This window comes from Onychomys torridus, chromosome 19 (genome assembly GCF_903995425.1).
Source record: "Onychomys torridus chromosome 19, mOncTor1.1, whole genome shotgun sequence".
Taxonomy (NCBI): Eukaryota; Metazoa; Chordata; class Mammalia; order Rodentia; family Cricetidae; genus Onychomys; species Onychomys torridus.
This window is the reverse complement of record NC_050461.1, coordinates 11,258,870-11,283,343: the sequence shown is the minus strand read 5'-3', so window position 1 is coordinate 11,283,343 and position 24,474 is coordinate 11,258,870. Positions and strand designations below refer to the sequence as shown.

The 24,474-nt window shown below is 37.8% G+C and overlaps 1 protein-coding gene and 1 pseudogene across 4 annotated transcripts in view; both read left to right on the top strand.

The window, feature by feature from the left end:
* Window positions 1-24,474, top strand: part of Rev3l (REV3 like, DNA directed polymerase zeta catalytic subunit) — a 150,716-nt gene that overhangs the window by 99,590 nt on the left and 26,652 nt on the right. For all 4 annotated transcript variants that reach the window (XM_036169236.1, XM_036169238.1, XM_036169239.1 and 1 more), the window contains 9 exons: window positions 520-642; window positions 4,824-5,016; window positions 6,323-6,434; window positions 8,449-8,564; window positions 13,699-13,817; window positions 16,332-16,450; window positions 20,090-20,231; window positions 20,682-20,926; window positions 21,976-22,084. In XM_036169236.1, coding sequence (XP_036025129.1) covers window positions 520-642; window positions 4,824-5,016; window positions 6,323-6,434; window positions 8,449-8,564; window positions 13,699-13,817; window positions 16,332-16,450; window positions 20,090-20,231; window positions 20,682-20,926; window positions 21,976-22,084 — 1,278 coding nt within the window. The remainder of the gene's footprint in view (window positions 1-519; window positions 643-4,823; window positions 5,017-6,322; window positions 6,435-8,448; window positions 8,565-13,698; window positions 13,818-16,331; window positions 16,451-20,089; window positions 20,232-20,681; window positions 20,927-21,975; window positions 22,085-24,474) is intronic.
* LOC118570637 lies at window positions 10,687-12,361 on the top strand (annotated as a pseudogene).

Here is a 24,474-nt window from a genome sequence, read left to right as displayed (position 1 = left end):
ACAAGTAACTGAATTGTAAACATTAGGGAAAATGGTTAATGAATTTAAATAACAGAAAAGTTACTTTAAAAAAGATAGAGCTGGATATAGTGGCTCACATATACAATCCCAGCACTGGGGAGTCTGAGACATAGAGATCACTGTACTAGGCTAATCTGGGCTCTCTAGAGACTGAGACAAAGGAAGTATGTATTCTAAATGCTTGAAAGCTTTTTCCAATACATGTAGCAGTGAGGTAAGGTACACATGCAGACTTTCACACTATTTACCAAACTTTAGCCATATAATTGCAAAGTATATTTAAAAAGTCAAGATAAATTTCCATGGATTATTAAGTGTCAGCTCTATCCAACTACTGCTTTCAGTATTTGGGGCTTGTAAAAATCAAATACTAACATGGTTTGTTTATAGATTGTATCATATTTTTACAGTTGCTAAAGTAAAATGAATGTTAACAAAACTTTTTTCTTAAAGAAATAGCTGTTCATGTTTTTTTCTGGCTATGTCTTTTCTGAATAGAATCAGTTTGCAGTAAATACTCCAAAGAAAGAAACTTCTCAGATTGATGGACCTTCTTTAAACAATACCTACGGTTTCAAAGTCAGCATACAAAACTTACAAGAGGCAAAAGCTTTACACGAGGTAAAAGCTGCAGCTTTCAGGTTGTGTGCACTGTGCTTAACGTTCAGGATCTGTCCATAGGATAAGCATGGGAGTTTCTTTTAATTTGAAAGGGATATGTCCAGTTTTCTTCATTAATCTTCATTTTGTTATTCTATTGTATTTGTGTAAAGTAGAAAAAAGTTTAAATATTGACCAGTCGCTGAGACTGACTTACTGTTTCACAACCTTCGCAAAATTAGTAACTAAAATTTAGTTTATGGAAGTTAAATTGGGAAAGCTAGGTGGTGGTGGTGGCAGTGCACGACTTTAATCCCAGCACTTGGGAGGCAGAGGCAGCCGGTTCTCTGTGAGTTCAAGGCCAGCCTGGTCTACGTAGCAAGTTCCAGGTCAGCCAGGGGTACCCCATAGAGAAATCCTGTCTCAAAAATGACAAAAATAATGTAAATTTTTCACAGTATGGACTGGAAACTCAAACACATGCTTAACTGGTAGTAAGATTGAAATCAGTGTGTGTGTGTTTGTGTGTGTGTTTAAACATTTATATTTTATGAGTGATTGTCCTACATGTTATCTAAGTACACTGTGTATATGTCTGGGCAGGAGACGGAGCAAGATCCCGCTGTGCTATGCACCAAAAGCCCAAATCCCAAACTAAGAGATACACTTAGGAATACATAACAAATGCATGCCCACAATTAAAAATTAATTGAAATGTTTTTTAAAGCTATAATTATTGTGTTGGCAAGATAGTTTACCTACTAAAAAGCACTTGCTACTAAGCCTGACAACCTGAGTTCAATCCCTGGAACTCACATGGTGGGAGGAGAGAACCAACTCCCATAACCTGTTCTCTGATACACACACACACACACACACACACACACACACACACACACACACACACTAGGGCATGTGTGGGCACACAGACAGAAATAAGTATGTTTTTATTTAGTAAATAAACAACAAGAAAAAATATTAAAGCAAAATTGATAGGACTTAGCAAAACTTTTTTTTTTAAAAATTGTGTACTTATACATATGTATGCTGGTGTGTGTGTGTGTGTGTGTGTGTGTGTGTGTGTGTGTGTGTGTCGCGCAGATGCTCATGGAGGCCAGAAAAGAACATCATATCCCTAAGCTGAAGCTACTGGTGTTTGCAGGACGCTTGAGATGTTACGTGGACACTGGAGTCTGAACTCTGGTCCTCATCACTGTGCAGCAAGCTCTCTTAACCACTGAGCCATCTTTCTAGCCCCCAGAAAAACTGGTTACCTTTGGTTATTCTCTTTTCATTTGAAAAATATAATTTTATTATATGAGTATAACATCTTGAAGTTAAACTCAGTCACTTATGCCGAGTTGATTGTTGACAGACCTTTCTTCTCTCGGGTCAGATTTTCATTACCCACACAGTGGTCGGAACAGGAAATGAACTCTCCAGAATGCTTGCTCTAGGGAACTTTGTCCATTGTATTGCCATCATCTTCCTTCTGCTGTCAGTACTCAGTACAGAACAAAAGGACTCCTGTTCCACAGCCTCACCTTCCTCCCCCTCACCCATCTAGCTCACTCTTTACTCTGTTCGCTTTAAACCACACCCTCAGGAACCCTTAAGAGCAGCAGTGCTTTTTAAATCTCAAGACAGAAAGACAAAATGTAAGTGTGAAATTTCCAAAAATGAAATTTGACCTAACTTGTCCCCACAAATCTTCTCTGTACTCATTATACATGTCCATCCTTCCTAACTAAATTAGTTGTTTTGTCTACTCACCTTTAGGAGATAGGTTTTCTACTTAAAATTTTTGTGCTGACTAAGTTATTGTGTGCTGATTATTAACAATAAAACCCTGAAGGGAACACGTTCCGAGTTAAAATTCCTGGGGCATGGGGATGCTTGGACAATGGCTCAGTCACTAAGTGCTTGCTGGTTCAGATCCCCAGAATCCACATGTAAAGCTAGGTATGGCAGTATGTGTGGTATAGTGTCCCCAGACTGGGGAGTAAGGGAAGGAGAATCCCTGGGGCTCTGTGGCCAGCCAGTCTAGTAAATGAATGAGCTCAAAGTTAGCAGGAAAGGCTGTCTCAAAAAAGAAGATGGAATGCATCAGAGAAAGGCACCCAACGTTTACTTCCAACATGTGCACATGTACACAGACCCAGTTACCCATAGACACACTCAAACAAGGTTCCTAGAGTGTAAGTATTCAGTAGAAGAGTTCTTGCCTAACATGTATGAGACCCTGGGTTTGAGCCCAGTAAAATTAAAATAAGTAAAATCTTTCCTATAGCTCACAACTTTAGTGTTTGTGGGTTTTGTTTAGTTTTGTTTTACAAATCTTCAGTTTGTAGTTCTGATGAATGTAGTAGATTTTGGGCTATTTTATTATTTTTTGTGTCTTTCTCATACATACATAATTACTATTTTGTGTATTTTAAAAGAATGTAATAATAAATATATTTAAAAAAACACATATATGTGTATGTTAAATTTTAATCAGGACAAAAAGACAAGGTAAAATACGCCTCCTTCCTATACCAGGCCAACAGTTTCCTTCTGCAAAAGCCCTATGTATTTATATATTTTCATGCCTCTAGAAATTTTCTGTGCATATGCTTGCATTTTTACGTATATAGAGGCATATTACATTTAGTGGTTCCTTTTTATCAATATTTTATACTGATGTCTCCATATTTGGACATACAGATCTGGCTCTTCATTTTGAAAAATATTAAAAGTTACTGACTATTCTCTCATTCCATGACCTTTATGGCACGGAGTGACTAACCTCCCATTTAAACATTGAGGTTCTTTCCTAGTCTCTTACAGTCTCAAGTGAACTTCCTTCTACTTATATTTTGATTTGAATGAGTTTATAGCATAATTTCTCAGGAATGGAGTTGCTTGGTTAAAAGTGCATTTAAATTTTAAAATTTTGATAGATATTCCTGAATTGCCCTCCAAAAAGTTTTTTGTTGTCGTTGTTGCCAAAAATAGAATTTGCCAGATTCTATTCCTGTGACTAATGGAAGTCATGCACTTACATTCTTCATTGGCTCACACGGATTATATCTACAAAGCCGTTGCTAATTTATGTGATCTGAATAATTATGAGGAAACTATGAATAGTCTTATTTTCCGATGCCAGCTGTATGTATATGGTAGCATATAGCATGTAATCATGAATCCAGGCCAAATTTTGTTTCCTGTACTATGTTGATTTATTTTAATTTATTTTTACTTTTACTTGTTTTTTTGAGGCAAAATATTGCTGTTTCCCAGGCTGCGTTTGAACTTGTGAGCTGAAGCCATCTTCCTATTGCAGCCTCATGAGTAGTTAGGATTACAGATGTGCTCTACTGGGCCTATCTCTGGTTTGATTTTAAAAAGAAACTAAGAATTACAATTGAGAGATTTTTATTAACAAAATATAGTAAGTGTGAAAACAGTTTATTGTGTGTTACATGTCCATGAGAGTATGGACATTGGTCAAATGAAAAGGCTTATTATGTGATTGTTTCCATAACGGCTCTTTTAATTTTTTTTCTTAAGGAACAATTAAAACTTAAATTGACTCATGTACAAAAATGTCTAAATTTAAATAAACCTTAGAGAGTAACAGGTTAGTAAATATGAACTTTGAACTAAAAGACAATTTCTGTTTTCAGTTTAAATTAGAGGTAGAAATCTAATGCAGTTGACTCTGAAAAGTGACAGGCTGGTTTGAACGTGGATAAGCAGCTGAATTAATCATTCTTTTCTCAAATAGAAATTAAGAAGCATTGCATGTATTTTAAACAAATACTTTTTAAGTATTACCATTGAGAAGTAAGAGCCCAAGCATTTTCTGATAGAAGAACATGAGTTAATCTAATTTTGGAAGCAAAAAATTCATGAATTTATGAACTATTAAATTGTGACTTTGTCTTTTGCTTGTTTATGTTTTGGTTTTTTGAAGACAGGATCTCTTTGTGTAGCCTCTGTAGACCAGGCTGACCTTGAATTCACAGAGATCCATCTGCCTCTGCCTTCTGAGTGCTGGGATTAAAGGTGTGTGCCACCACTGCCTTGTTGTGACTTTGCCTTTTATGTCTATATTTATATTTTTACTTACTTGTCTCCTCAAAATCTTAGAGAAAAGGACTTCTTTGAACATGCATGCCAAGAACACTTTAAGCATAATTTTTAATTTTCTTTTGTAGATACAAAATCTTACCTTAATCAGTGTGGAGTTACATGCTCGAACTAGAAGAGACTTACAACCAGATCCTGAGTTTGACCCAATCTGTGCTCTGTTCTACTGCATTTCATCTGACACTCCACTCCCAGACTCAGAAAAAACAGAGCTCACAGGTGTGATAGTAATTGATAAAGACAAGACAGTCACCCATCAAGGTATTGTTCATTTTTAGTAATGGTGTGCTTGCCCAGTGAACTAGTGTGTGTGGGTTGAGGGGTGGGGTGGACAGGGTCTCACATAGCCCAGATTGACCTCGTACTGACTGTGCCTGAGGCTGGCTTTGAGCTTTGATCCTCCGGCCTCTGCTTCCTAAGTGCTAGGCTCACGGGCACGTGCCAGCGACTATGCATGGCTTAGAATGGCTCCTCATAAACGTTCTTCTTGAAGAGCCACAGCAAGCAGGAAGACTGCTCTCACATGGTGGCTGAGGTCAGGGTATGAGGCTGTACGTAACTTTTCCGAGAGTCGTGGCTCTCACTTCGATCATGACAGCCACAAGGAGAGTGGGGATGCGCTAGAGCACTGGGCAGAGCATGAGGCCTCCGGGCTCTGCCCTCAGCACCGCAGGGGGAGATCAGAAGAAAACTTCTCATTACATGTAGCTTATAAACTACTAATTATTCACAACAAATCCATCATCATGTATTGTTAGCTTGGGTAGATAATCTTCACTATCTTCAGATATTTTGCTGCTGATTCAGACTTTGTTTGCTTTAGACAGTGTTAACTATTTTAAGTTAATAGTTTGTAAGAGATATTTTCTAACTCTTCATCTACCATCCTAAATAAATATATGTTTGGTTCAGAGGTTCTTCATATACCATATAAGCACTTTAGGAAATGCAGATATTTCTCTGAAGTTTTAAAGGTAACCCTTACAAATGATTTAAGTTCACTGAGGAAGATTTAGTATAGAAGAAAGCCATTAAGAATCTGATGTTTAATTGTGGATAATACCAGCTAACAAGACAATCATTGCGTTTCCGTGAGATTTCCATGATAGCCAGTGTTGGTAGTTTGAATTAACCATGGTGGGATGACTTTACATAGTGGAAATGGCAGGCAAGGACGCATTCAAGATGGCTGCTGTTGTTGTTGTTGTTTTTTTTTGTTTTTTTTTTTTTTTTGAAGAGATGTTACCCATTTTCTAGCATACTAGTGATTAAAATATTCTCTGCTAAGCAAAGCTTTTACCATTAGGAAAAATAAGCAAAGAGACAAAGTAATTTTCTTTGCAAGTAATGTGTGCCTGGTGGGAATTTTATAAATGAAGAGTTTAGGAGAATAACTGAAAATGTGGATCTTGAATTTAAGTTTATGTTACATTAGAAAAACCATTTAAGAAAATCTTCAAGTAGTTGGACTATAATTTTACTTGCAAGGTTAAGTTTTCATATTCTATTACTTTTATTTAATAGTACATTATATAATGTTATATATAATAAACATTTTATTCCTTAGATATCAGATATCAGACTCCATTACTCATCAGATCTGGAATTACAGGATTAGAAGTTACCTATGCTGCTGATGAGAAGGCACTCTTTCAAGAAATTACAAATATAATAAAGAGGTATTATCTTCTATTTTCTGATTTTTTTTTTCTGGTCTTTCTTGTTCAGTCATATCCTGCAGATGCAGATTACATAAGATATAAAAGGAATGAGAATCATTTCCAGGACCCCTGGAAGTACATAATTATCCTTAGAGAGATTTTTGCATTCAGCCTCCTGTCACCGTTCCCGTGCCCATCAAATTTGGATAGGAAAGGAAATGTTCTGTTTTTACAGTTAAGGGAATAGAGAAAACTACTTACTTCTAGCTTCTCAGTTGGGTTTTTAAATGATTTTGCTATGGCTCTGAAGTACTGGGGATTTGTACAAAAGTTCAGTTGTGTTACTCACTGAAGTTTCCACTTTGGGAGCTAACCACCATTTCAGTATTATGTTGAATTGGTTTGTTTTATTCTTTTTTATTTTAATGCTTGATCTTGGTTAAAAGTGAAACCTTGTGAGAGTTTATAAAGTTATCTTAAAATTATTTTAATTTAAAAATACAATAAAAAGATTATTTCATTCTTTCATCCCATTTGTAAATAATTGCTCAACACAGACTTTGGTGTCATCTAGTACCTGTATTATTCTCTCATGCACTTAACTTATTTCCACAATCTTAATTTTCTGGAAAGTTAGTAATATATATAAGAAATTTGCTAATGCATATAAAACTAACAGCTTAGTGTCTGCCACACAGTCAATACTTCTCTGCTGTGTAAGAAGGAATCCTATATGCTAAATAAAAAAATAAAAAAATAAAAAAATCAGTGAAAATAAACCAGGCATGTTGGCTTACTTTTTAATCTTGGCACTCAGGAGGCTGAAGCAGGAAGGTTGGAAGTTTGAAGCTAGCCTGGGCTACACTTGTCTCAAAAATAGTAAGGGAGCCAGGCAGTGGTGGCACACGCCTTTAATCTCAGCACTCAGTAGACAGAGGCAGGCTGATCTCTGTGAATTCAGGGCCAGCCTGGTCTACAGAGCGAGTTCCAGGATAGGCTCTAAAAGCTACACAGAGAAACCCTGTCTCGAACCCCCCCTCAAAAGGAGGGAGGCTGAAAATATAGATCAGTGGTTGAGTACTTGCCTAGCATATATTCAGTTAATAACGATAATAATAAGTTACATATACAAGTAAATAATACAAATGAAACTATAAATATAAAAATAAACTTAGCAGAGTGGTTTTGAGTTGCTTTATGGAGCCACTGTAGGTTTTACTCTCAAAACTATAATCAATTTTTCTCTTCCCTACTTTTTTTTTTTTTTTTGACATTAAGTAAGTTTATTTTCTCTTGTACTATAACCAGAAATCTTTCATGATACTCACCACATGGAGTAACTCCTGAAGTTAATGCAGGTTGTGGGTTCAGCTCTACTAGAACAAGTCTGTGAGGACAGGAGTGCCCTTCTCTTAGCTCCTGGAGCTCACTCTCCCTGCAGGACCTCACCCGGTTTAACCTCCTCCTGGACTGAATTACCCTCCTTTCAGAAGACACGTCTGTCACCCTTAGGCTTTACTTTGTGTGAGAACCTAGCAGCACTGCAATCACAAGGGACGCATTTTCATTGTCTCCTTTCTCAGCACTAACACTGTTTAAAAGCTGGAGAGGTAAAGAAGGATAAAAATGACACGTCAATGACCTGGAAGATCTTTATGCTAATACCATACCACTCATGTCTCACACTTCACCCTCCCCTCCCCTCGTGGAAGCCAGTCATGCCCCCTCTTACATTCCAGTGGTCATGCTCGTCTCCCACCCCAGATTCCATCAGCTTCTTTCCCAAGAATGTGGGACAAACACACCTTAGTCAAATTAGAGAATAAATTAACCCTTGTGGTCACCTGTTCTAAGTCATTCTATCAGAATGGTTCTACAGGGACCACTGACACATCCCTTCCCATTCTAGAATGGCTGTGAAGACTATAGATTTAGATTTTGTCCCTTACACCATTAAAAAAAAAAAAATGCTTCTTCTGGGCAGAGGTTCAAGTGTGTGATATATGCTCTTTGGTCTTCCCCCCGTTTTTAGGTATGACCCTGATATTCTGCTAGGATATGAGATTCAGATGCATTCCTGGGGTTACCTCTTACAGAGGGCCGCTGCTCTGAGTGTCGACTTATGTCAGATGATCTCTCGAGTACCAGGTATGTAGACCTGCAAATGTTTTGTTACAACTACAGAGAAATTGTAAATAATGAGACAATGTTCAAGGAAATACTGTTCTTCCAGCTGCATTTTTATACCACAGTGTGGAAACTCTAGCTATAACTCCGCCCAGAAGGGCTAAAGCAGAAGGAAGAGCAGGTACATTCCCGCTGTTACAGATGCTGTTTGATATGCTGGGGATTTCCCCCGGCCAGTCACGTTTGCGTGCATAATCTTTATGACAAGTTATACCGTCTATTCCATCTTTATTATACTTCCTAGAGTCGCTGTCCCATGTCAGGACATAGTCTTCATTCTTGTTGTGAAGCAACTTAATATTTCCATCACTTCAGGAACCATAATTTTATTGGTTTTTTTCTGGTTTTACTTTTTTGCTCACTAAATTGGTAGAAAAGGAGAAGAAGGATCAAAAGAGCAGTAACAGTTAAAGATTAATAGTTAAACAATTGGTTTTTTATTTTTATTTGAGTGTGTCTAAAAAATAGTATGAATTTTGAGGACAATTCCCAAAGGCTTTGGTGCTGAGTTTAGAGAGAGGCAATAGTAATTTTTATATCAAAATTAATTGCAGTTTGCAAATCTTTTGTTGTTGTTATTTATTTTTGTTTTTGCTTTTTTTTTTTTTTTTTTTTTGAAGTAGGATTTCTCTGTGTAGCCTTGGTTGTCCTGGAACTTGGTCTGTAGCCCAGGCTGGCCTTGAACTCACAGAGATCTGCCTGCCTTTTTCTCCAGAGTGCCATGCCCAGCTGTAAATCATTTTTTTGTTTTTTAGTTTTTTTTCTTTTTAATGTTCCTTTTTTAAATTTCAATTAAAATCTAATTACTTCATTCCCCTTTTCCCTTTCCTCACTCTAATTCCTCCTTTGTCCCCTCTCTCCAACACCTCCACCCCCCAACTGCCTCTCAAACCAGTGGCCTCTTTCTCTTTGATTATTATTGTCTGATCACATCAATACTTAAATACAACCCGCTATATTAACTGGTGTTACTTTGTATGTCTATGTTTCAAGGCTGACCCCTTGGTGTTGGATAACTAATTAGTGTGCTCATCCCTGGGAGAGACTAATTCTCTCTCTCAGCAGTCATTAGTTGCCTGTATAACCACATTGTGTTTGTTTGTGTGTTTGTTTGTTTTGGCTCCCACAGCTTATGGGACAGTTTTCTGGGTGTTCAGGAAAGGCAGCCCTCAGGTACATTTGTTAATCACATTTAATTGGTTGTAAGAGGTAAGGATCAAAAGAATGATGAAGTTAGTGTCCAGCAGTAGGGGTGTAGCTCAGCAGTGGAGTGTCTGCTGAGGTTTTGAGTTTGATCCCAGCACCCCAGAGAGGAGAGGAGGGAGCAAAGGAATGAAAAGCTCACATCCTTTCAGAATCACTGCTGAAGCTTTTTGTGAAGCATCAGAGTAGAGCAGAAAGGGTATGTAGTTCATGAGATAATATAGTCGTGGTGTATAATGCACAGATTCTGGAGAAAAGACTCCCCGAGTTCAAATTCTGGCTATGTGCCTATCAGCCTATATAATGTCAAGAAAATTACTTAATAGACCCATGCCTCACTTGACTCCTCTGTAAAGTGGAGGCTCTAATAGGACTTTCAGGGTGATTGTAATGGTGCCTGAAAACATAAACACTGTGAAAGTGTTGTTGCTAACTTAGTGAAAGGGAATTTTTGAACATTATCTTTTTAGCATAAAGAAGGAAGTGAGAGTTGTGTGGATAACTGTGTTGTGAGTGTACAAGACCTTCAGGGTGGAGTGACTATTGTTTAGACTCCTGCTTGTTCTTTACCATGTGAACTGGGACAAGTAGAATTTTTATAACACACACGAGCTTAGAGTGGATGCGCTGAAGCGATGGAGCGGTGTTGGTGAAGTTCCTAGAGCATGACAGAAGTGGAAGACACAGTACACGGTTTAAATACTCTAGAACCTCTGCTCAACAGCATTCACTAAATTGGTTATTTTTATTCTCAGTAAAATGAAACTAGACTCAGTTCTCTTTGCTCTAAGGAACTCTCATAGTTTAAAAGATTTGTCCTGAGTTTCTCCAACTTCAAGAGAACTAGGAATATTAAAAACAGTTCCTTGGGGCTGGGAAGATGGCTTATTCAGTGGAGTGTTTTCTGCACCAGCATGAGGACCCTGGCTATATCCCCAGCATCCAGTAAAAGCTCGCTATAGTTGTAGGCACCTTTATCCCTGCCCTGGGAGGTGAGGATCATGGGATTCACAAGCTAGCCTCCATAAATGGATTAGTACTAGGTTCAGTGGTGAGAATGTCTCAATAAATAAGGTAAAGAGCAATTGAGGAAGACACTCAATTGTCAACGTCTGGTCCCTGTGCACGCGTGACTTGGCTGTGGCTGGAATGCACCATTGTCTTCTACCTCAGTTAGACCTGATTCACCCTCATCTCCTATAGTTTCTGTGATGCTTGTGTTGCTTCAGGACACTAACCCCACACTGGGATGCAGCAGCCATGTCCTCGAGTTCCTTCTGGCCATCCTAAAGTGCAGTTAAAAACCCTACCCTTCCATGATGTCCTGGAGTTTCTCATCAAGCCCACGAGTTTAGTTCAAAGCAGTATTCACCCAGTTTCAAGAGAAGTTTTTATTTTGATTTTTTTATTTTTGCTTTGACACCTTAGCAAGTTAGAGAGATGCGTATCAAGGGATTTTGGGGGGGGGCGGGGGGAGGGTCAGATGGCTGGAGAAATCATGAAGTCGAAGTCTGGCTGTGACACAATCTGTCCTCAGGAAGACTAGCCTTAGAGTCTACTTATGAAAGTAAATGGGAAACTCCTTTGACTGGCTCTGTGCCACCACCTAAAGATGGGTTTGCAGAAGCTCCCTGGGTGCTCTTGATATTACAGCTTTAGTTAGGTTGTCTACCAGGATCCCAAATCAGATTTCTGTTTCTTAGGCATCTGAAGTTGGAAAGAATTACTTCATGTCTTTGTATCTTGTTTGACAGCTTACATCAGCCATGTTATTACAGAGATTAAAAATGTAAGGTAACAGAAAACCTGATCATTCTAGAACACTAATTAAAGAAAAAGTTACTGCACATCTGATAGCAAAATTGATAATACTAGTTTTCAAGTATTCTTAAATGTTCCCTTTAGAAAAAATGAGGCTGATCCTCCTACATACAGTGACTCATACACATCTGTAATGATTTGATTTTTGCCCTTTATCTTCAAATGAATGGAAAGAAGGCCACTTGGATTTGTCCTCTTTGTGACAAATAGGCTGCCTATGAAAGTGATAATAGATAGGCCTTTCATAGAAATTCTCAGTGAGTGTTCTGATGAAGAGGAGACCAGATTCCAAGAAAACAGTTCTTGGTGTCCCATGAAACTAAAGAAAGACGCTATGAAACTATCTACCCAGCCTTCTACAAAAGCAGAAAGTTCAAGTGTCTTTGGTAACCATTCAGGGAGTGTACCAGTGAAGAACAGGAAGAAGGTGGATGTTACTCAGCTAAGAGTGGAGGGCTCATGATGGAAAGGAAGGTCCTCTTGTGCATCATCTCTCCGTCGGAAACACAAAGTCATTCCACAAAAGGGGTTCTCCTGTGTTAACCATCGTCTGTAAGCACCCGGTGCTGACCCTGCTGCCATTCCACCTTCATTAACAGGCTGCTCAGTCCATCCTACCACAGGCCAGTGGCATCAGATTTGCTGAAAGAACAAAGAAGAAATTAATAATGAAGTGCAGTTTGGAATGTCTGATGCTGTGCAACAATGCACATAAAATACAAACACATGATCTGTATTAATGGAGTGAAAAACAGCCTTATCATTTCAAGGGAAAAGTAACTGCCTTATTGCCAGTGCCCCCTTGTCAATGTGAGGGTGCATAAAGGTTGTATTAGTAAGGTTTCAAAATGCTAAGCCTTTGTGCTTGGGGTAGCATTCGTGCTTGTGAAGTTTATGGCTCGGTAAGGAAGAAAAATATGGTTGTCAGTAAAAGGATAAAAAGCAAATGACCAGTCCATTGACTTAATGAAGCATTTAAAATTCAAAAATTAAAACTTCATCAGTGTTAATTAAAAACAAGATTTATACCATTGGAATTTTTAACAGTACCTATTTTTTAGTTAAAAATAATAGAATATTTTCAACTATGAAATACTTGAGGGTGCAGAAAAAAACAGCCCTATCAGTATGTTGTTAAAATTGACACGTGGTAAAATGAGGAAATAACATTTGCTAAACAAAATTTAAATTACTATTGATGAAACTACTTTATATGCAAAATAATGTACTTAAAAAGTAAGAATGGGGTTGGGGATTTAGCTCAGTGGTAGAGCACTTGCCTAGCAAGCGTAAGGCCCAGGGTTCCGTCCTCAGCTCCAAAAAAAAAAAAAAAAAAGTAAGAATAATATTTTGAAGGAACTTAACTTTTTTATTAGTAGGAATTACATTCAAAATACTTTGAAATGTCACTAAAGTGTTTTCATTGAGAAATATTCAGATTAAAACCTTTTTGGATTTTGTATAGACCAAAATAAAAATAAATATACATAGTTGTCTCTTACTATCCTGGGATTCCACATCTGTGGAGTCAGCTAACTATGGATCAAAAATGCATGTGCACTAAGCTTTGTACTCGGTACGTGTGCATTCATTGTACTCAGTACGTGTGCATACATTGTACTCGGTATGTGTGCATACATTGTACTCGGTACGTGTGCATACATTGTACTAGGTATTGTAAACAGTATGGTGGCGTTCATGAATATAGCTATGCATAGGTCCTATGCAAATACTAAGCCATTTTATTTAAGGAGTGTTTCACATATTTTGTTACCTACAGGATATCCCAGAATCATCCTCTGTAGACACCAAGGGATAAGAGTATACACTATATAGAAAGAGGAAGGGAATGCATGTATCTTCAAGTATAATTGTTTTACAAAATTTCTATGTGTTTAAGAAAGAAAAATGGCTTTTGTTAGTTATAATAATAAGTATTCCCTTATTCGAATAGACTGAATCAAATTTTACCTTTAGTCTTAATTCTTTTTCTGTTGTTTTTACTTGTTGGCATAATCTGCCAAGAGGCTTGTTTCTGTGAGTCTGGATACAGTTTACATTCTTTTTATAGATGACAAAATTGAAAACAGGTTTGCAGCGGAAAGAGATGACTATGGATCAGATACTATGAGTGAGATAAACATTGTTGGCAGAATTACTCTAAACCTTTGGAGAATCATGAGAAACGAGGTGAGGTATTTAATCTAAAATGTTTGGAAATAAAATTAAATCGGTATAACAGTTTACTCATAGAGTATTAGTATAAATTTTCTGTTTTATGATTTATTATTGTTTATGTAAGTAAAGTTACAAAATATAAAATGACAAAAAAATTATACCTTCATTGTATTTTTATTTATGTCTGACTTAACAACTAGAAAAATCAATATCATCTACATACCTGTCATGAATCCATGGCTAGCCTGGGTTGTATAATGAAACCCTTGAAAATAATAGTCTATAATTGTAATAAAATATTATGGTATTCATGTTTAATATTGTGTAATCTCATCATTTTAAGAAAATCTAGTCTTAGATGTTCTTATTTTTGGTTGTGAGCCTTTAACGGCTGAGCCCTAGATTTTCTTAGGAAGACTTGGGAAGGAAACGCTCACAATAAATACATGTAAGTACTGGGCCAAACCGGAGAGAAAGTCTTTGGCATAGTTAATAGCAGCATCCCATTGGATAGGCTTTGGGGTTAAATAATTTCAATAAACTCTCCCATTAATTTATACTTCTTTATAGAAATAGTTATTTCACACATAATAAAAGTAAGCCTGTAGAGTTTACTAGATATTTTCATCTTGGAAGTTGTTTGTTTTTTCTGTGTGAAATATAAAGATTTCTACTATTGGTTGTTTTTAGACTTTGGACTTGGAGTAACAAGAGCTGAAACAATTAGATGAAAATTCATTCTCCAGTGGCATCTCCTATTTGAAACTACTTTTTCATTATGCACTTTCTATTTTTCCCTTTTTATTCAGTGACGTGTAGCTGTCCTGGATTTTTGTTAAACACTGACTTACCAAGCATGCTGGAGCCCTGTCACATGCAAATCATACCCGATAAAGCAGTGGGTTCTTTATAAAAAAAAAAAAATTATGTGGCCTCAGTTTTCTTCTTTATGCCCTGAGTCTGAAGATGTGCTCACATTTAATCTAACTTGAAACTGTACATTATACATTATATGAATCTGCTTGAGGATAATTTTATTTTGTGTACACTTAGGTGGTGTGTGAGGATTTGTGTATGCATATGTCTGTGGCAGCTAGAGGTCAGCCTGGGTATCATTTCTTAGGAGCCATCATCCACCTTGTATTTTGAAACAGGGTCTCTCATTGGCCTGGGGCTTCCCCCTCCCCAGCACTCATATTACAAACTGTGCTAACACACAGTGTGACCTTTTTGTGTGGATTCGGGGGATTGAACACAGGTCCTCGTGAAGTAGTTGACCAACTGAACCCTCTTCCCAGCCCACTGCTTTTTTAAAATTTAATTATTCCTGGCAATTTGATACTTTCCATAAAGTCCTGAGTGATAATAGTAATACGTCTCTCAAGACTTTGGAACAGAGCTGGCCTTGAGTATTATACTAGAGCCACCCAGATCATGTTTTCTGGATGCTTTTTAATCTTTGTGTCTTTTTATCTGTTTCTCTCATGATGCTTGGCAATTTGTAACTTGTGTGATTCCTTCAAACATAAAATTTCTCCTGTTCCCACTGGAACTTTGAGTCCTTGATGATAGACCCACTGCCTCTTAAATAATAATTTTTATTAGATAGATGTTAGCTACTTAAAGGAATATATGACACTTTCCTTGGAAACTGAGTATATTTACAGACCTTCTAAACCATCAGGTACGCCTAGGCCTTCAGATTTTGTCAAGTGGTTTCGCAGAGAACAGTGTTAGATTTGACTGTTTAGATTTTTCTTTTTGTTTGTTTGTTTTTTTTTCGAGACAGGGTTTCTCTGTGTAGTTTTGGAGCCTGTCCTGGATCTCGCTCTGTAGCCCAGGCTGGCCTCGAACAGAGATCCGCCTGGCTCTGCCTCCCGAGTGCTGGGATTAAAGGCGTGCGCCACCACCGCCAGGCCCTAGGTTTTTCAATTTAAGAACCGGATTTGCCTATATGGTAACACTCCTAGTTTCCAGTCATATCTTCCCCATATAGTCCCTCTGATCTCTTAACTCATTTTCTGCATTCAGAGAAAGCCATTTAGATTTATCCTCCAGAGCACTAACTTGATCTGCAATGCGTGTGTTCTGCCTGCCGCTTTGAGGGTGAGCTTTAGTCCACTGTCATCAGTGTCTGTGCAGTCCTTCCTCATTTCAACTTGTTGGGTTTTCACCCCACCCATTGCCGTTTCACCCTTTGTCGGTCAGCGAGAGAGACAGAGACAGAGTATCAATACTGACAAATTTTAAGTAAAGTAGACCAGTTTGGATCACTGTCCTGAGATGCGATTAATATAAAATTCCTATTTTATGCTTCCTGGGTTGTAAATGTGGAAAATTTTATGTCCAGTAAGCTATACAAACTTTGAGTCAATTCTGTGTAGCTTACTTGTAAGAAATGATCTCTACAATTAGCTTTCCTGTCTTCGTGAGAAGTTCTAAGTGGTATTAGGACTTTTTCAAACCAGATGAGATGGTTAGAAATGAAGACCTACGTGAATGTAATTATGCCGTACACTTTTGTAGGTTGCCCTGACTAACTACACTTTTGAAAATGTGAGCTTTCACGTTCTCCATCAGCGTTTTCCCCTCTTCACCTTCCGCGTCCTCTCAGACTGGTTTGACAACAAGACAGACCTCTACAGGTAATGTTACTGCTCAAGAGGAGATGTGTCTTTTTATTTATTTCAGGTCAGCCTTAGGGGCTGGAGACAGCTCTGCAGACTTAAGCACTGGCTGCTCTTCCAAAGGACCCAGGTTTGATCCTCAGCAGCCACGTGGCATCTCACAACTGTCTATAACTCCAGTTTCAGGGGGCCAGTGCCTCCTGGTATCTGCAGGCACCAGGCACACACATGGTACATAATCACACATGCCAGCAAAGCACTCGTACACATAAAATAATAATTAATTTTAAAAGTAAAATTAAATCGGTATTATTGAGCTTTACACTTTTAAAATGCCCAGTTCTCTGACTTTGAGGAATTAGGCACTCACTCTGAGATACCAAATCATGAAAAGGAAGGTACCTAACTACAAAAGGCTACTCTAACAAATTTACAATCAGTCTCCCCATGTAAATACTAAGTAGATTTCTATTAGTTGATTGCTTCTGCCATATGTAGAACTTCATAGAAATGGAAATATTAGTAATCTATTGCTTTTTGTCAGACTTCTTTGATGAAAACTCAACTATAATTTTTCTAACTTGTAACTGTGAGATTCAATATGTTGCATGTTTTTCATTATTGTTCAGTAATAGTTATATGGAATGCATAACAGTTTATTCATTCAACTCTTAATAAACACCAGTTGTGGGTTGTAGCTACTAGGAGTAAATATAATAAGTGTGTGCGCAAGTCTGTATGAACTTATAGTTTCATATTCTGTAGTTGCCAGATTCCTGGGCCATATGGTTGGTTAGTTTCTGCTAACGATATCTGTTTTCTTTGGTAGTTCATCTACTGAAAGCCTGCTAGAAATAAATTGTCCCAGCCCTTACTTACCAGAAGAAAGAAAATATTTTGGCTGATCCTTTACTGTCTCATTCTAGGGTTGGGTTTTGCTTTGTTTTCTGTTTCTTAAGTAAAGATTCTGATTGCCTTGCCTTCTGACTTTCACTATTTCTGATAAGGAAACAGTCATTCACATATTCCTAATTTGTCTGATTGATTTGATTTTCTTTTTTCTTTTTAAAGACACGATCTCTGTACATAGTCTTTGGGTCGCCTTGGACTCTAATGTAGCCCAGGATGGCCTCAGGCTTGGAATCCTCCTCCCTCAATCTCCCACGTGCTAGGACTACAGTTGTACAAAGCGACACTCATGTCATTGTTATTCTTTATGAGACGGAGGGTAGATTTGAGGGAATTACTTGTTTCTTCTGGTCCAGCCTTAGTCTTTGGAAGTTCTTTTCTGGGGCCTAAGGATGAGCCTCCTCAGCATGCCTCTGGGGAAAACATCTGTTTTGTGTAACTACCAGTTTCTGAGTCTAGACAGGTTGCCTAAACTCCAGAGGCAGACGGTGATTCTCCTGCTGCTTCTTTAGCTACGGAGCACTTTGCTTAGGTTCTGAGAGCAGGAGCCCCGTTCCTATAAGCTGGTGTTCCTCTGCTTACTGCGGGTCTGTGATTGGGAATGCCATATACCAGATTCCAGGTGTTTCCTAAGCACCTCTAATTTGACAGCATTTCTACTCCCGAAGGAGAAAGGCAGTGTCCAGTGTTTAAAAATGAGCATGTTTGGGCTTATCAAATAGAAAGTTAAATGGTGGGAAAGATGGAAAAGATGTGTGTGAGAAAACAATTTCTACTGAAAACAGACTTTTTAATACAATATATTCTGTATAGTTTTCCCCTGTGCCAGCTCCTTCTAGCTCCCCCCCCCCCCCCCCCCCCCCCCCCCCCCCACTCCCCCACCCTCTTCTCTCCCCCCCCCCCTCGTTTGCCCGTCTTCCATTCCATTCTGAGGAGCCGGGGAAGTGGAGGAGACTGCGGTAAGGACTGGGCTGCTGTCACAACGTACAGAGAAGTTAGGTTGTAGTTCAGTGATAGACTGCCAGCTCAAGGCAAACCACGTGTCAGCCAATAAATAATATTATCAAAAATAATAGTGGTCCAGCCCCTATCTGTTTTCCCCCAGGGTTCATGGAAGAATCTATCAACCAGCTGAGGATCTAAAACCTAGGGATCTCAAATGAATCTGAGCACACTGAGCTCATTAGTCCATTCATTGTATTCTTCTAAGTCAACTCTGTCTACACGGCTGCTTTTCTGTTCGCACACTTAGCTCCTCTCTGTCCCTTCCTCTCATCATTCCACTAGTTCTTTCCATCTTCCTTCTCCTCTTTGTTCCCCCAAGCGTGTGTGCGTGTGTGTGTGTGTGTGTGTGTGTGTGTGTGTGTGTGTGTGTCCATTCATTAACAACTTGTTAGTAAACACTACAAAGTCAACTCTCAGGGACAAGTATTCTGATAAGAGTCACACTCAGCAAAGACTTGGTCAGCTTCATTGGTGACTGACAACAGCTACAGATTGTAAAACGTTCTGGCTATCTCTTAAAGGGAGAGCTACACAGGTTACAAGGGAAGGAATTAAACCAATGAGAGATTTAAGGAAAAGGCAAAGAATATGTGTACTATTTTATGTGATTAACAATATCCAGATATGGTTAGTCAGTTAACAGCCTTCTTCTGTTAGTCACCTGAATCTCAGGACCTATACATGATTAATTAGTCTACTGAGCCTAAAAACTTGCATTAAAAACTGGTGTAGAAATAAATACAAAGTGTTGATTGTTATTGAATCAGAGTGGGGGGGTGCCAGTGGAGGAAGCTTAGGGCAACATAGGTGCTGTCGATCTCTTGAAGGACTAAGATATACCAAGGCAGACACCTGCACTATCACTTCTGGTTCTCTATAATTCTTCGGAAGGGTTTGATCAACAAGGCCAGGCACCTGCAGTTCCGCTCTGTGAAAGTTCTACAAGGACACTTTGTCTGGCCAGTTTTGCCTTGTCAGTGGCTAAGGATGGAGAGCAAGACCTCTTAAGTGTCTACAGTCCACATGGAACAATAGACCTAGTATGACGTATATTATTTCTATTCATAAAAATTGTATAGCCAAATAAGAAACCATCTTCTTGACTATCCACAATCATGTGTGCCCATAAGATTGAGATGTAATCATGAGATTACATGTACACATTACATGGAAATGCAAGGTAAATGGAGAGATATCACAGCTATTATTGCACAATAAGTTTACACCAAGAGACAGCCAATTCATTCAAAAGGCAGTAATTCCATAACTCCTTGTGGGATGATTTCCTCTAACAGAATCCTTAGTTCTGATAAGTTGACCTTCTAAGCACTAGTTGTCACCTGTTGTATACTCCCATGGTCTTTTGCTACCAGCAGCTCTCAATAATGTATATTCAAGTTAACGTTAAAATCTATATCTGATTTGTTTAGAGATGGTGTAGTGCTCTAGATGCACATCATGCCACCTCTAATTAGGTGTTATTCTGGATAAATACCTTTTGCCAAGTGAAATAGAGAACTGGGCCTGGGTTAGCAAAGTCAAGGCAAAATTTGAAAGTATTTATCCTTATGATATCTTATCATAAGTACTATTTTAAATATTAGGTATTACTACTGAGTTTTATTCCTTGAAATTTTCTGACATTTAACTCCTTAACATACTTTATTTAAAGGTTCATATTGGGACTCTCCCCTTAAATAACCTCACTTTACCTGTATTCATGCATGGATTCTCTTTTGACAGATGGAAAATGGTTGATCATTATGTTAGTCGTGTCCGTGGAAATCTCCAAATGTTAGAACAGCTGGACCTCATTGGAAAAACCAGTGAAATGGCCAGACTTTTTGGCATTCAGTTTTTACACGTATTAACAAGAGGCTCACAGGTAGAAATTTTTCTTGTACACTTTAAAGTACTATATAAATGAGATACTTATTCTTGACCTGTTTGACATGATTAGATTTTTAAAACTTTGTATCTGTTATCAGTACCTGAGTAATTGAATCTTGTAGTATCATTAGAATTACCCCCTTAGCAATGGGGAAACCCGGAAAGAACATCTACTTCATGATTTACATTTCTAAGTTTAGCATCTTCCAAATAGGTCATTTTAACGTTAAAAAATAAGCATCTGAAAATCAATTTTAGTGACACCTTGAAATTTGACTAAATAATACTTAAAATAATGTAGAAAGCTGTATGATCAATCTGCAGGGGGGAAATAATCTTAAAATAATGTAGAAAACCATACGATCAACCTTCAGGGGGAAAGTACCCAGAAAATATCACCATATATTCAAGGGACCAGTATACTTACATTCTTTTCTCCTTGCAGTATCGTGTGGAGTCAATGATGTTGCGGTTTGCTAAACCAATGAACTATATTCCTGTGACACCTAGTGTTCAGCAGAGATCCCAGATGAGAGCCCCACAGTGTGTTCCCCTCATCATGGAACCCGAGTCTCGCTTCTATAGCAACTCCGTTCTTGTTTTAGATTTCCAGTCTCTATATCCTTCCATTGTGATTGCATATAACTACTGTTTTTCCACTTGCCTTGGCCATGTAGAGAATTTGGGAAAGTAAGATTTCTTTTTTATATTTACAGGCATGTTATTGTGCTTTATATGTGTTAGGATTATAGACTGTCTTCATGGATCTTTGCTTCATACTGTCCTTAAGAGTAGGAGGAATTGGGGTACAGCCCAGCTGGCCATTGTACAGCTGTCCTTAAGAGTAGGAGGAATTGGGGTACAGCACAGCTGGCCCATTGTTACAGCTGTCCTTAAGAGTAGGAGGAATTGGGGTACAGCCCAGCTGGCCATTGTACAGCTGTCTTACTAATTGACATGAATCATGACTGATTCAGTTTTGTAGCTGGATGGCTCATGTGAAGAGGATCCTGAGTAGAGACAGATCAGCCTTAAATCTTTCTGTTTGATTCTTCATACATGTCAGTGGTCTCCTTTAGAATGAGAATTATTTTTATTACTTGAGCTTCAAAAGATGAATTAACTCTTACAGTTGGTTAGTTCATGTAAGTTCAATGAAAATAACATTTTAAATTGTCAAAGGGGTGGATATTTTTCTTGAATTATAAGAAATACAGAATCTTCTCACTGATTTTGTGTACTTGAGACCAGGTATTATGAGCTAGTCTGGTAGTGTCTTTCATAGGGGATATTTGTAGAAACTGTCTTTTATTAAGCAGGAAATTTGGAATTACTTATCTTTATACTTGAAATTTTCTTTAGGGATCTTAATATAACATGGTTATATTTTGAGTGAAATTATGTATTTCAGTGTATATTCAGCCCTTAAGTTGTAAAGTGCTGCCATTTAAGAAATGCTTCTTCGGGTTGGGGATTTAACTCAGTGGTAGAGCGCTTGCCTAGTAAGCACAAGGCCCTGGGTTCGATCCTCAGCTCAAAAAAAAAAAAAGAAATGCTTCTTCCTATAAATTGTGATATATGAAGAATTTTCATTATTGAACTGAGTAAGCATATTACTAGTTACATGAATTCATGTTTACATGCTTGAAAAATGAAGTCGTGGTGAGATTAGAAAGATGTCTAAAAGCTCTGTTGTATCATCTGAGAAAGTCTCTGCTTCATACTTTCTTTCTAAACAGGTATGAGGAGTTCAAATTTGGCTGCACCTCTCTCAGAGTACCTCCAGATTTACTTTACCAAATTAGGCATGACATCACAGTGTCCCCCAACGGAGTAGCTTTTGTCAAGGTAATACTCCTTGTAAATGGAAGGACTTAACTGTGGCTTATGTTGAGAGAACAGGTAGTGTTTAGGTATTGTTGACACATAAGGTTACACGACTTGAAGACTTTGATCTCATAAGATCAAAAACAAATCTTCTAGAAATCATCTTGAAGAAAAAAAAATCATCTTACTTTGGTTGAATTTTGATTTAAAATATTTTAATTAATGAAATATTGAAGGAAATAAATATACACCTATAGCATCTACCTTCTCCTATAACCTGGCAGATGTCTATACCTAGCATTTGATGTTTAAAAGATGTTACCTGCAAAAATTTTAATTGCTTTAATGTATACATCCTACAAATGTTCTATATTATTTTAAATTTAATAATTGCCATCTTAAACATGATGATACTCTAATATATTTAATGATTACATTTTTAAGAAGACACCCAAACTAACAATAAGGTCCCTTTATTTCTTTATGCTCTCTCCTCAAGAGAGACTAAAGCATGCTTCCTAATTGACAATAGGAGAGTTCCGAGGTTATATTACCTCTCATATGCCAACTTCATTTCCTTTCTTGTTCCTTATCAGTAAGTTGATGTATACTACACCTATAAAACAATGTTTGATGGCAGATGCAGACCCACCAACCCTCCAATTCATTCTGGTGTACTTATTACCACTTAAGAGAGAATACCAAACTTTAATTAGCAATTTAGGTACAGTAAGTTCATGGTATATTCCCTTCTTAGAAATCTTTGGAGTGGAATTTTTTTTTTTGTTTCCCCATGTCTAAAATAATCAATTTTCAAGTAGCATTTCTGCATATTTGATCATGGTTCTTTTTATATTACATCTTAAGACATTATGCCTCGCTGAGAAAGGAAGAAATCAGGAAAACAGTCATATTCACAGTGGTGGGGGGCAGTGGAACCTTGGGAATAAATCTAATCAAAGACTTCATGTCTTTGGCCTTAGCAATAAAAATTGCAATACACTGAGAGGAACATGGTGGCGCACGCCTTTAATCCTAGCACAAAGGAGGCAGAGGCAGGAGGATCTCTGTGAGTTTCAGGCTAGCTTGGTCTACATAGCAAGTTCCAGGCCAGCTAGGACTACATTGTGAGACCTTATCTAAAAAAGAAAAATTATAAAACATTGAAGAAAAAAAATAGGAGAAATAAGAAGATGGGAAATTTCCACTGTATGAGAATTAATATCATTAAATAACATAATATCAAAATTGAACTACATATGTGATGCAGTCCCTAAGAAAATACCTATGACCTTCACAAAACAGAAAACAAACAAACAAACCAAACCTAACACTCATGGAAACACAAATGATATCAAATAGCAAAAGCCAGTTGTAAGCAAAAAGAGTAATAATGATGGAGAGGAGGCATCATAATACCTGATTTCAAAATATACTATAAAACCAAAGAAACAAAAACTTCATAGTATAGTGTTAGCATAAAAACAACATAGACCAATGGAATAGAACAGGAAACCTAGGAATAAACCTGTGTGTCTAAGCCATCTGATTCTTGACAAAAATGCTAAAAACAGACAGTGAAAAAAGTCAACTTCAACAAACAGTGTTGGGAAAACTGAAACTAGATCCCTCTGCCTTCCATTCTGTGTAGAAATCACCTGAAGGGCTGGAGAGACGGCTCAGTGGTTAAAAGCACTGGCTGTTCTTCCAAAGGACTTGGTTACTAGTACCCTTATGTGGTTTCCAACTGCTTGGAACTCCAGTTCCAGGGGATCTGATGCCCTTTTCTGGACTCTATGGGCACCGGCCACATGCATTGTGTTCAGACAGACATGCAGGCAAAACACTCATTCACATAAAATAAATAATATGTGTGAAATTAAAATTAAAATCACCTGAAAATGAATTGAAGGCCTAAAACTTTTAACAGTGATACAGAAAAACATCAGAGAAACACTTCTGGAAATTGGTACTGGTAACAGTTTCCTGAGTAGAACTGAAAACTCAAATTAACAAGTGGGATTACATAAAATTTAAAAACTTCTGTCAGCAAATTAAACAATCAAGAGTAATCACAAGTAAAGACATAATCTACGGAGTGGAAGGAACTCCAATGGGATTAAAACCCAAAATATATAAAGGACTCGAGAAGTCTAATACCAGATAAGCACATAATCCAGTTAGAAAATAAGCCTGTTATCTCAAAGAAATCCTAGTGGCCGATGACCATGTGAAAGGTGCTGAATGTCTTTGGTCACCAGGAAAATGTAAATCAAACTGCACTAAGATTCCACCTCACCGCAGTCTAGGTGGCTGTCAACAAGGAAAAAAGCAGATGCCAGCACATGTGAGAAGAGTAAGAAACCCTTACCCAGCTAGTAGGACAATAAATTATTATGGCCCTGTGGAAA